This window comes from Callospermophilus lateralis, unplaced genomic scaffold, assembly GCF_048772815.1.
Source record: "Callospermophilus lateralis isolate mCalLat2 unplaced genomic scaffold, mCalLat2.hap1 Scaffold_79, whole genome shotgun sequence".
NCBI lineage: Eukaryota > Metazoa > Chordata > Mammalia > Rodentia > Sciuridae > Callospermophilus > Callospermophilus lateralis.
The window spans coordinates 6,356,219-6,369,302 of record NW_027515935.1 but is presented as its reverse complement, the minus strand read 5'-3'; the positions used below and the strand labels follow the sequence as shown (position 1 = coordinate 6,369,302).

The 13,084-nt window shown below is 32.7% G+C and overlaps 1 protein-coding gene across 1 annotated transcript in view; it reads left to right on the top strand.

Moving 5' to 3' along the window:
- LOC143640953 (cadherin-12-like) overlaps nucleotides 1–12,859 on the top strand; it is an 80,020-nt gene extending 67,161 nt beyond the window's left edge. The window contains exons 5-8 of the mRNA XM_077108454.1: nucleotides 1,177–1,298; nucleotides 4,766–4,883; nucleotides 9,333–9,584; nucleotides 12,477–12,859. Coding sequence (XP_076964569.1) covers nucleotides 1,177–1,298; nucleotides 4,766–4,883; nucleotides 9,333–9,584; nucleotides 12,477–12,859 — 875 coding nt within the window. The remainder of the gene's footprint in view (nucleotides 1–1,176; nucleotides 1,299–4,765; nucleotides 4,884–9,332; nucleotides 9,585–12,476) is intronic.
- The last annotated feature ends 225 nt before the right edge of the window (nucleotides 12,860–13,084 follow it).

Below are 13,084 nucleotides of genomic sequence, written 5' to 3'. Positions count from 1 at the left end.
GATTTCACAGTGACATATGGCAACGTGTAGATATTTTTTGTGTTAACATTCAACATTTTAAAATTTCTTTCTACTGAATTTTATAGACTTATGACAATCAGTCATTCAAAATATTTGTGTACTCATTTCTTTAAAGCTTTCCAGATAGAGGTGTATAAGAATATTTTGAATTTTCAATAACACTATAGAAGAATTTAACTTCTTCTACAGAAGAATCAAGACAGAATGTATGGTAGAATATATACGTCTTTCAATTTTCATACTCCTGGACTTACATTTTTAACTCCCCATTCTTCTAGCTGTGTGATCTGGGTAGGCCTTTGAAAATTTGAGACAACTGATTCATCTTTAAATTCTTAAAGGTAAATTTTGTATGTTGTAAGCTAAAACTTACAAAATATTAAAGTATTATGTTATAATTTATTAAACTAATTATTTATAACATAATACTTTTATGTTTTGTAAGTAATACTTTTATGTTTTGTAATAAATTATTTAGAGCATACTTCAGCAAATGACAGGTAGCAAAGGGTAAGTTATTAGGTTGAACCCAAACCCTGTGATGGGATTTTAACTGATACCTTTTCAGTTGAGATTTATTTTGATACTGTAGAAAGAACCTGTTCTCTAACAAAAGTTTGCTTATTCTTTTCTTTCATATAATCAACAATTAATTTCAGGATATCCTAGCTTTCTATGATATTCCTTGATTTTACTCCCTTAAAGCTATTTTTCTAATTATAACTTATGTAAATCAATTTCTCTTTCTTCTTGATACTCATCATTGTTTTATTCAGGAAGAAACTTCTGAGATGATTAATTTCAAAAGGGTCATTTATGATGTAAAACATGGCAGAGAGTAAAATTTTCACTACATTTATAAAACTTAGAAAACTATATTTTTTAATCTAATAAAAATATTGCTAATGGCAAAGATTACTCTTGTGAACTAATCCTGGTAAGATAGGTAAGTCATTCCACCAGAAATGCCCTAAACCTATAAAATGCCAACTAAGTGGTTGGTCTTACCTAATGGTGAGTTTCAGGGATGAACCCTGGTAATATGCATTGTTTGTGTTCTGACACCTAAGCATCAGTGTTGCACTGATGTTCTTTATTGAAGAAAGAATAACTAAAACAATTTAAATCATAATTTATGTTTTTATGTTTCAACAGTTAATCCATTATTAACCAGCAAAGTCAACATACTAATTAATGTCTTAGATGTCAATGAATTTCCTCCAGAAATATCTGTGCCATATGAGACAGCCGTCTGTGAAAATGCAAAACCAGGACAGGTATCTTAGAAATAGTGTGAATCAAGAGTATATAAAACTATTGGTGGTACACACTTGTAATTTCATTGACTTGTGAGGCTGAGAAATGAAGATAACAAGTTTGAGGTCAGCCTCAGAAATTTAGTGAAACCTTATTTCAAAAAGAGAAAAGTGAAATGTAACTCATTGGTAAAAAAACCCTGGGTTCAATCCCAGAACCCACTGCCCCATGCCAAAAAAAATGTTTAAAGACACATCATATGTGTATATTTTCAACTCTAAGTCCAGACATATATACATGTGCATATGCTCATATTTCAGAACAAGTCCTCATAAAATAAATCATAAGAGATATTAAACTTGAGTGGATTATGGTGAATATGGATGTGAAAATAATCCCATGGGAAATAAAGTTTTGATTTCCTAGTAAGTTCTTTGGATTATGCATTCTTCCATTTTTGTACTCTCTTACTGTGGCTTTTCTAAAGAACTTAACTGTGAGCAAACACTCTATGCTGATATATTGATGTAAACTTCAATCACTTTTAAATAACATAACCACTTACTTAGGTAAATTGAATGAGTTTTAATTCTTGAAATAAATTTTACATTTGAAACAATATTTTTAAAGGGCACGCTTTAAAATTTACTGTCTTTCAATTTGTGCATGTAATACTACTTAGTAGATTATTTGTCCAAAAGCTGTGCACCAGTGATATGTACTATCAATATAACTATTATATGAAGTTTAAATAAAATGTAGAGCCCATGTTCACTCTAGTAACATTTCAAGTGCTCAGAAATTGTATGTGTCAAGCAGACACCATTTTGGTGAGTAAAGTTACATTTTCATAAGCATGGAGACTTCTAGATTGACTGTGTTGTCCCAATCATTCATAGATGATGTGAGGAAATCACTAAATGAATTACATTACTACATATTTTCATCATGTTACCTCAAATAAGAAATCTGCATCATTAATTTATAATAGTCACAGAATGGATTAAACCTTATCACCTTGAAAGCATCCAAAATATGGATGTCTGTTTCGCTTGTTCTGCTCCAATGTTTTTAATAGTAGATGCTACATAAGTATTTGAGCATAAATTAATTTTTTTGATAGTTGGAAAATTAAAAGAAGTTTACAAAACTTCTACAAATTAACTATTTTTTTCACTTTTGAGGAGCTCCACTGTGCCAAAGTATATAAAAAAGCCATTTTTTGTCTTCTGGATACATAGGAATATCAATAATATCAGACTAATCAAAATCTTATAATGCTCCAAATGAAATTAGCCTCTGGGAACAGAGCTCTATTTAGCTCTATTTGTCTAATAAAGTAAAAGATTTGAAATACTGATACAAGTCCATGTTACTAGAGATCAACCAGATTTTCTTATTTGTGGACAAAGTAGTGAAAAATCTGTTGTGTTCTTGCGAACTCTATATCAAAAAATATCTTTTGGGTTTTTGTGTCCTACTCCTCAATACTTATGTTCAAATCACAGTGCTGAAATGTCCCTTGAGTTTGCAGGGTGTGTGATATATTGCCATTTTCTGCTTTGGGTACCCAACTATAGTGCCCCTGGCCTACAAACCATGCATAGCAAATAGCTCTCTCTTCTGGATTATTCTTGAATATATATAAAATACATATATGTATATATATATATATATATATATATATATATATATATATGTGTGTGTGTGTGTGTGTGTGTGTGTGTGTGTGTGTGTACTTTTCTAAAAAGGAGAGAAATAGTAGGGAATAAGTTGGTCTTATGTAAGCCTGTGAAAATTTATGTGAGAGTTATTTTCTTCAGGGCAGTGCTATCCAAATAACGTTTCCAGATAAATGAATGTCTTTAATAGTTTCTATATGCTGTCCTAAGATGATTTTCTTTCTTCAAAAATATGTTCTTGATATTTTGTTGTTAAATATTTTTTTAATTTAATAGTGGCACTAGCTAACAACATTAAGAAAACAAAATAAAAATTGACAATCAAATATTGGTCCCTAAGTAATGTACAGAACTTTTAGGGGTGAAATTCTATGATTGGAGTCCATTGGTCTGAGTCAAAAAAGTTAATTTTTCAGGATATGTATCAAGATTCTTTCTAAATTATTATATTCCATTGTCTAATGATGAATTATAAAAGTCTCATTTATGACAATTATACAAGGAAAATAAATTCTGTGCAAAGAGTTTGCACTATGGTAAGAAATTAAAATTTCAAATCCAGAATCCAAAATCCCTAATTTTGTTACTAATGCTGCACTGATACATAAATGCCAATAACAACTGTGATTCATCTATCTATTATTTAGGTATCTCTCTGTGTGCCCAAATATATGGGAAGGTAAATTGTAGTCCAGAGACTGGATTTAACCAGGAATAAAAACCAGAAATAAAACAAAAATCAAAAGCATCAGTTTAATAGCATCAGCCATATGATGAATATTTTACACAATTATGGCAGGTTACCATAATTGAATATAACGTCTTCCTCTGCCAGATTGAAATTTAGTTCAAAAGCATGATCCTCTGATCAGCACATATCCTTTGTCTTTTCCCACACATGCTTCCTGAAATTAGTCTTTCTGGCACACAGCTATTGGATATGTTGATTCAAAAGTGCCTGGAAGCCATTCTGATTTTGTTTTGTTTTGTTTTGTTTTTGGTGAAATGGAATCCATATTCTTGTGCATGCTAAGTAAGCACTCTACCACTGAGCTGACTGTCTAATCACTTAAAGCCATTGTAACTTGCTTATCTATGTAGTGAATTATGAATGTTATAGTTTGGCTCTGAGAAATTACTTTTTGATTATTTTCAAATTTAAGAGCATCTTACTGAAATATCAGGAATTTAACTAGACTATGTGCTACTTTTGATGACAGTGAAGAACATTTTTTGAAATAGAGATTGTAATGCTTATTATGGAAATCTATAAAAACATATTTTTGTTCCTAACCAATGAAGGAAAATTAGCGTAACAACAGAAACAATATACACATTCTTTCTTTGTTTCCCATTGTTTTATACATGAAAATAAAACTCATTCTAACAAACAACAGTTCTAAAATTTTGCTATTTCTAGCACTTTTAGATAATCAAATATTTTGTTTCCAGTAAGCAGCTTCAGGTTTAGGCTGGAAAGAATTTAATTCATCTAATTTAAAATGCAAACAAGTACATTTTAATTTCATTTTGCTTATTAGTGAGAATTTTCAATGCTGTTAAGCTTTTCAGTTTCACATATATTGATTTAGAATTAACCTGTGTCCTATAATTGAGCCAGCTATTAAAACCTGTAAACATTTAGAAAATTGTTAAAAAAATTATGTGTGAGTAATTGGCCTGTTGAAATAAATTCAAAAAGTATAATTTCTGAAGCATACTTCATTAAATGGATTTATAAACCTGTTATGTAAAGTTCCTTTCAAAACTGATTGACTTCAAGTTTAATCTTTACTTTGTTTCAGATAATTCAGATAGTCAGTGCTGAAGATCGTGATCTTTCACCTGCTGGGCAGCAGTTCTCCTTTAGATTATCCCCTGAGGCTGCCATCAAACCAAATTTTACAGTCCGTGACTTCAGAAGTAAGTATAAACACTTAAAGATTTACCTTTTTCAAGTAGCTTTTTCACAGGGCACACATAGAGGAATCAATACTTTTCCTAAAAGCATTCAATTTTGTAAAATAAAGAAATCCACATATGAGAAATCCAACATTGCCTAAATAGTAATAAGTTAAATATTTAATCTATATGGATCTATCTAGAAGGCCAATGTATTTCCACCATACAAAGGAATGTCTCTTAATGAGCCATGCATGTAAAAAGCTACCAGACAAATTGAAAGTCGTCCCTATCAAATATATCCTTTGGCTCCCATGCATATTTCTTGTATATACAAATAGGTAACTCTATAGTATCTGTTTTATTTTAATAACACTCAGTATAGCACTGGTTACTAATGTAGATATTGTAATCAGAATGATTCCCAGGCCATACCAAAATGGTTGACGCTCAGAAAATTGTACTAAACGATGAGAACTTCACCCTACTTGTATTAAATTCATGTATATGAAGTATAAAACATAATGGTTATAATATATTTCTGCCACTATAATTTTAGTTATCCCCTCATATACCATGTTTACACTTACTTTCTACTACTATTCTGGCCAACATTGCTACTACTTCTGCTATTACTATTGCATGTGACACGATTATATCCACTACAAAAAACATAAAGAATACTGGATTTCAGATGCTTCTCAATGTATGATAGGATTATGTCTCCATAAACTCATCATAAAGTTGAAAATATACTAAATTGACAATGCATATCATATACCTACCCTACTAAACATCAGGGATTAGCATATCCTATCTTAAATGTGTTTAGAACAGTTTGTTAATCTGCAGTTGGTCAAAATCATCTAACAGATTGTCTATATTAGAATAAAGTTTGGAATATATCATGCAATTTTTAAATATCATACTAAAAATGAAAAGGGTAACAATTTCATACTATGGGTATGCTTTCATACAACATATGGACTAAAAATATTTAACCATGAAGTTGGGAACTGTCTATATTAAGGTTTATGTGTTCTCTATTAAGTAATTGCAAATTATAGTTTTGCTTTTTGCCTTTTTGTTTGTTTTTGTTTTTTGCTTTGACATTTTTATCTCTTAATTTTTTTTTGATTTTATAAATAAAGTGACCACTGGAGTTTAAACTTCAGGGGCACTCGACCACTAAGCCACATCCCCAGCCTTATTTTATATTTTATTTAGATACAGGTTCTTACTGTGTTGTTTTGAGCCTTGCCTTTGCTGCGGCTGGCTTTGAACTTGTTATCCCCCTGTCTCAGCCTCCTGAGCCACTGGGATTACAGGCATGTGCCACACTGCTCCTGGCTTCAAAATTTCTATATGCTAAAAAATAAGAATTAAAATGCCAATTTTTATAATATTGGGTAGTGAGAAGCTAAAGTTTTAATAAATTCTGTTTCTAGAACTAAGTACTTAAATTATAATGGGATGATAATGATGGTGATTATTGGTAGACGCCCAAGGATGTTTTGAGAAAACTGGGTTTGCTTTAAATAATTAGAGAAAGAAATTGGAGTACCCATGTATTGTCACCAAAGAAAGTTGAGTGAGAATGACTGAAGAACAGCTGTACATGAAACAGCATCCCAAAGTTGAAGGATTTTATGAATAAAACAAGCACATGTTTTATCATGAAAATTGTAACACTTCTGAGAACAGAAGTAGACAATATTTATAGTTTTCAGTTAGAGCAACCCATCTAAAATAGAGCTGTCCAAAACAAATCAGGTCATTATGTTCACACTATTTATAAATAAGCTAAAGGTATAGTAATTCAAATAGAGTAATTTCATAAGTCATTGAAAAGTTTATGCAACATTATAACATGTTCAGATTTTCATTTTGGGAAGATCAGTCTTATGTAATATGGAAAAGACATGAGAGGGAGAAAAGATTAGTCCTGGCACCTTTGCATTATCGTGTGAGACTGGCTGTGAAGATGAAGACAAGAGGATGGAGAAAGAATTCATAGAGCCCAATGCAGGATGCCCTTGGTTTAATTCATGAATATAATGCAGACAAATCAGATTTCCAGATCATAAGATTGACGCTCATATCACTTACTCACTCTGAGTATTTGCTATGCCCCCCTAATCCATCTTTGTTGGAAGACCAAGATAATCATGATAATATGGACCAGACCCACTGGTCTCAGGAGCAGTGTTTGCTTATAGACTGCACATATACCTGCTACAGAATTTAATGTCAATTATTGCTCTTCTTTACTGCAAGCTATATTTGTACACTTTTTAGGGTACAGAAAATGTTTTAAGTGGGGAAATGAGGTTTACTATATCTTTTTTTTCCTCACTATTGACAATGTACAATTTTCATGCAATCTATTTTCAAAAAATAATAAACTGAAAATAAATATTTTAAATATCCCAAAAGATTCTAGACACTGTGGTGCATTTCTGTAATTCCAATTATTCGAGAGGATGAGACAGAAAGATCACAAGTTTGAGGTTCTGCAAACTAGCGAGACCCGTATCAAAATAAAAACATAAAAGGCTGGGGAAGTAGGTGGGAGGTAGAACATTCCTGAGTTCAATCCTCAGTACTGCTACACAAATAAAACTATTAATTATTTTCACTCAGGTTACAACACTTAATCTTTGTTCCTTTTCCTCAGATTCATGTAGAAAAACATCAAGTGCTGAAGATTTTAGCATTGCTTCGACTAGTCTCCACTTTTCTATCCTTATTGTCCCCACAATCATTTGACACATAAATTTAATTGGGAGTATCCTAGTAGACACCTGGCATTTTTAAGTTTTGTTTCTTAATTTTAAAGTGTTATGTCTGCAATAATAACAAAGTAATCTTACCAAAACAAACCCTGATCTTATCACATGTATACTTTGTTCATCAAGGTACTCCATTTTTCAGTAACTTCTGTTGGCTCCATTGAGTATCTACAAACAGTACAATGTAACATAATGGAAATGATAACATTTTTAACAGACTTATATTTTATTGAGTAATATATTTTTCTAATTTTTAAATCTATTTTCAAGTGGGAATTATGAATGTTAATATATTGATAAATAATAAACTACATGTCAATTTATTTGTAAAAATAAAACATTTGGGGGGAGTTTATTGGAAATAATAATGAAGAGTTTTCAAATAAACTAAAATTTATGCTTTCATGTATAGAAACATATAAGAAAAGAGCAAATGAATGCAAAATAATATTTTCAATTGAAACATTAATTAAATTTATATGAAATGGAATTTTGGTGTCTTTTATTTCTACAAATATCACTACTATTAATTTTATTCAAGTTAAAATGATTTTCCTTTGTAATTACATTAAAGTGGTAATAGTTCATGATTTTCACAAATTGTTATGTATTTTTACATTTATAATTGGAATGTATTTTTCCATCTCTCTTTTTTTATCTGATGTGCAAGAGTGAAAGCATTTAAATACCTACACATGCATACACACACACACACACACACACACTCATACCTGCAGTTGTCTGTTGGTATGTTACGGATTAATTCCAGGACCCTAACACCCATAGAGTCCAAAGTTTTCAGAAATACAAATTTCTTATAAAGCATTTCATAGTATTTACACATAATCTGTGCACAGCCTTCTGAAAAATTCAAATCATCTCTATGTTACTTATTATACCTAACACAATGTAAACGATACAAAAATAAACAGTCAATTTTACTCTTTATGTATAGCAATGGAAATTTTTTTCCATTGCTTGTTTTCTCAAATTTTCAATCCATGGCTATGGAATGTGTGAATATGGGGGGTCCGTATATAAACATGTTTATTTGTTTATGTATAAATGATCCATGTAAAACACAGGACAAATCACAAATTTAATCTGAAAGAGTCAATAGATTTTTTAAAAAATAATCTTTTTAGCTGCAGATGGACACAATACCTTTAATTAATTAATTAATTATTTTTTTATGTGGTTCTGAAATAGAACCCAATGCCTCACATGCTAGGCAAGGAAGAACTCCACCACTGAGCTACAACCATAGCCTCCATCAATAGATTTTTAATGAATTTTAAAGAATAGATTCTTATATAAGATATTCAACAGATTAATGCTTTAATTTTTTGTTATGCTAATATGTGTGGAAATATTCTTTTCCTCAATGACATTTTCATATAAGAAAAGAAAAAAGAGTAACCCAACGACTTCTTTTCTCATAAAACATTCTGTATTTTTTTCCAAATACGAAAGCTAATTCTTGCAGCAGACAAGATTAGTGTTTCCTCCTTCTTTAAGGATTATTTTTCTGGCAGTTTTCATGATGATATATGACATAACTAATATAAGGTTGCATTTTACCAGTTCAAGAAGGTCTTCTTATACTTAGTGGATACCAACTTAAAGAATTGAAGTGAAACTCACAGTAACCATGTTATCTGAATGTCCTGTTTTGTAGACAACACAGCTGGAATTGAAACCAGAAGAAATGGATACAGCCACAGACAGCAAGAGTTGTATTTCCTCCCTGTTGTAATAGAAGACAGCAGCTACCCTATCCAGAGCAGTACAAACACAATGACTATTCGTGTTTGTAGGTGTGACTCTGATGGTACCATCCTGTCTTGTAATGTGGAAGCAATTTTTCTGCCTGTTGGATTGAGCACTGGCACTTTAATTGCAATCCTACTATGTTTCATTATACTTTTAGGTTAGTTTCAACATTGATCAAGTTCTCTCTCACACACTCCTATGTCTCTATCTCTGTCTCTCTCTCTCTCTCTTTCTAGAGCGGGCATGCTCTCCCTCTCAGTTTACCATGTAAATAGATTTTTGTTCAGTGAGCTGTCACTTCTTGTTATAATTTATCTATATTACAATATTTTGTGAGATATATTTTTTATTTAATCCCTCATAAATCACATAATTTAAAATATAAAATTGGATTTTCAAGTTTGTGGCCTTTGCAAAATGAGATTCTCTCTAAAAATAACTATTTTTTGGCAACAATTTCTCTATCTCTGTCTCTCTCTCTCTCTTTCTAGAGCGGGCATGCTCTCCCTCTCAGTTTACCATGTAAATAGATTTTTGTTCAGTGAGCTGTCACTTCTTGTTATAATTTATCTATATTACAATATTTTGTGAGATATATTTTTTATTTAATCCCTCATAAATCACATAATTTAAAATATAAAACTGGATTTTCAAGTTTGTGGCCTTTGCAAAATGAGATTCTCTCTAAAAATATCTATTTTTTGGCAACAACTTCTCAATTCATTTTATATTCTAGTATTACTACAATTGAATAAAAGATCCTATAGTCTTCTAAGAAATGTACTAGGTGAACAAAAGCTCTCAAATTCTGAAAAGAGAAGAAAGAAAAGGGCAGTAAAGAAATAGAATATAAAGGAATCCCCAAATTTTATTTTCTTCAGTTAAAACTGCCTTTCAGAAGCAATTCTTCTTCCAATTTTCCCACATCCCCTCACATCAAAATTTTAACTATTCCTACTCTGAAGAAAACTGACTAAAATATCTAGGCACACAACAAAGGAAAAGGACTGAAGTAAAATGTGTTCACCATCTCTGTGATAGTGACTGTCAACCAATTTCAGGGCTTTGCCTCTCCCATCAACTGTTCAGCTTTTCTATTTCACTTTCTAATTTATTGCCATATTCACACTAGTACAGAGAGATTTCAATTTTGCATCACTTCTTTAAAATCAAATTACAACAGATACACTGGTGGGCACTGTGGGATAAGTTTGTATATGCATATTTTCCATTCAGGAAAAAATATTCTGAAAAAGATGAACACTTTCTAGTAACTATAGGATAGAAAGCAAAACTGTTAAACCACTTGTAGGAGGTAGAACATGGAGTAAGGAATTCGATGATACCTTGTGGGAACATGCCTTGAGACAAATGTTCATGCTGTCTTGAATGATAAAGTTGTAGTCCAATTTACATGTGTATTATTAATTACATCTAAATAACTTTCATAAGCATAATGAAATATTATGTCCTTATAATTTATAATAAATAATTATTAGTATCTATTTGTGCTGTTGATATAAAACTTAAAAGAGCACATTCAAAAAAATTCTAACATCTGGAATTGAACATAATCAATTAGGTTTAAGTTCAAATCAAGTGTTCCTTTCTCATTCTGCTCATTTGTCTTGTGACTACTAGAATGCCAGAGTAATTCCATAGCAATTTAGCAGCTCTGCACTTTCCCTATGACTTAGGGAATCCCAAAACCTAGGAGACTTGTTTAATTGCCTGGGGAGAAATAACCGAGTTTTATCATGATGAAAGAACTCTATAGTTCTATGACAAGAGTCTTCCAAACTCTTCCAATATAAGTAAAAAGGATTTTGCTCCCCTAATTATTTCTAATTGATTAAAATGAGAAGGCACATTGGGAGTGTATTGGTCAATTTTATTGCTACCTTGAAACAGGGTAGCAAGTAACATGTCTGCTCATCATTACAAAGCCCTGAAATCTACCATGCACTCCTTCATTCTATGCTTCCTAATGCCTGCAAAATACCTGTGCTATTCTAGAGGCTGTGAATTCACTCGAACAGAGTAGTGAATATTGGCACTCTTCATCTTTCCATGGTGTCTGCTTAAATATCCACTATTCTTTGACTTCTGTAACCAATCACAGACTTCACTAGGTCTGCCATTTTCATTTCCTTTGTGAGTTGATGGGAAGCCCAAGAATTCAGTGTTACTTGATTTTCTTTTAGGTGGACTTCAGGGAAGTCTATAATAGTCTGCTTTATTGCCATGATGACTCCTAAACCAGTTTGCATTCAGGAATTCTCTATGAGGCTTTCAGTCTCTCACATACTCCCCAGGAAATCAAACAACAGTCTCTTAGGTTTGGGGATTCTCTAAGTCATAGAGAAAGTGCAGAGCTGCTAAACTTCTCTCAAAGTCCCAGTGTACAGAAGTCCTCCCTAGGTTCCCTCCCTTCTTCCAATCCCCTGACTCTAATTTTGGAGAAAGTGAAATAACCTAGTTTCATCATGATGTATTCTTCTCTACTCTCTAGTTTTATGACAAGAGTCTTCCAGACTCTTCCATTGTAAATCAAAAGGATTTTGCTCCCCTAATTATTTTTAATTGATTACCTCAAAAAATTATTTATTTAATTAAAAACACAAATTTCCAATTTCCAAATGAGAATACTACAATTTGGAAACTAACCATGATAATTACATCTTGCAGATGATGATGATATTTAAGTTTTTTTTTTTTTTTTTGGTATCAATTCTTACAACTCTGTATGGTTAGAACATCCCCACCCCCACCCACCCCGGCATTTTTGTCAAACTGAAATCTAAAATATGGAAATATAAGGGCAAAAATGATATTTTGAATAACTGTTCTGTGGTTTCTTGTTATCATTTCCAAATAAAGTTGTTGACTTCAGACAATGAGAAAAACATAAACACATACGTGCTCCTATTGATTGTAGTGTTTTTAATCTAAGTTTGGAAACAACATGCCTTGATCAATTTTAACTTTCTTGGAATGATAAATGACTCATCTGCCTTCTTTTCCCCAATTGCAATTTGTCTCCTCTCAGCCATAGTTGTGCTGTACATCGCATTGCGCAGGCAGAGGAAGAAGGATACCTTGATGACCTCCAAGGAAGACATAAGAGACAACGTTATTCACTATGACGACGAAGGAGGTGGAGAGGAGGACACGCAGGCCTTCGACATCCGGGTGCTGAGAAACCCGACAGCATTCGAACAGAACAAAATCCGCAGGGATATCAAGCCAGACTCACTTTGCCTGCCCCGCCAGAGGCCCCCGGTAGAAGACAGCACGGACATCAGGGACTTCATCCATCAGAGGCTGCAGGAGCACGACCTGGACCCTGCTGCCCCCCCCCATGACTCGCTGGCCACCTTCGCCTACGAGGGCGCAGGGTCGCTAGCCAGGTCGCTCAGCTCCATTGACTAGCTGGCCACTGATGCTGACCAGGACTACGACTACCTGGCGGACTGGGGACCGCGCTTCAAGGTCCTTGCTGACATGTTCCGTGAAGAAGAGAGCTACAACCCCGACAAAGTCACTTAGGGAGAGTCGGAGGCTAGGTGCAGAGGAGGAGAGATTTTTTAACAGGAGCAACACAAGTAGACATCAACACGCGCGCACACACACAGGCTTTATAATGCAGGATTCTTT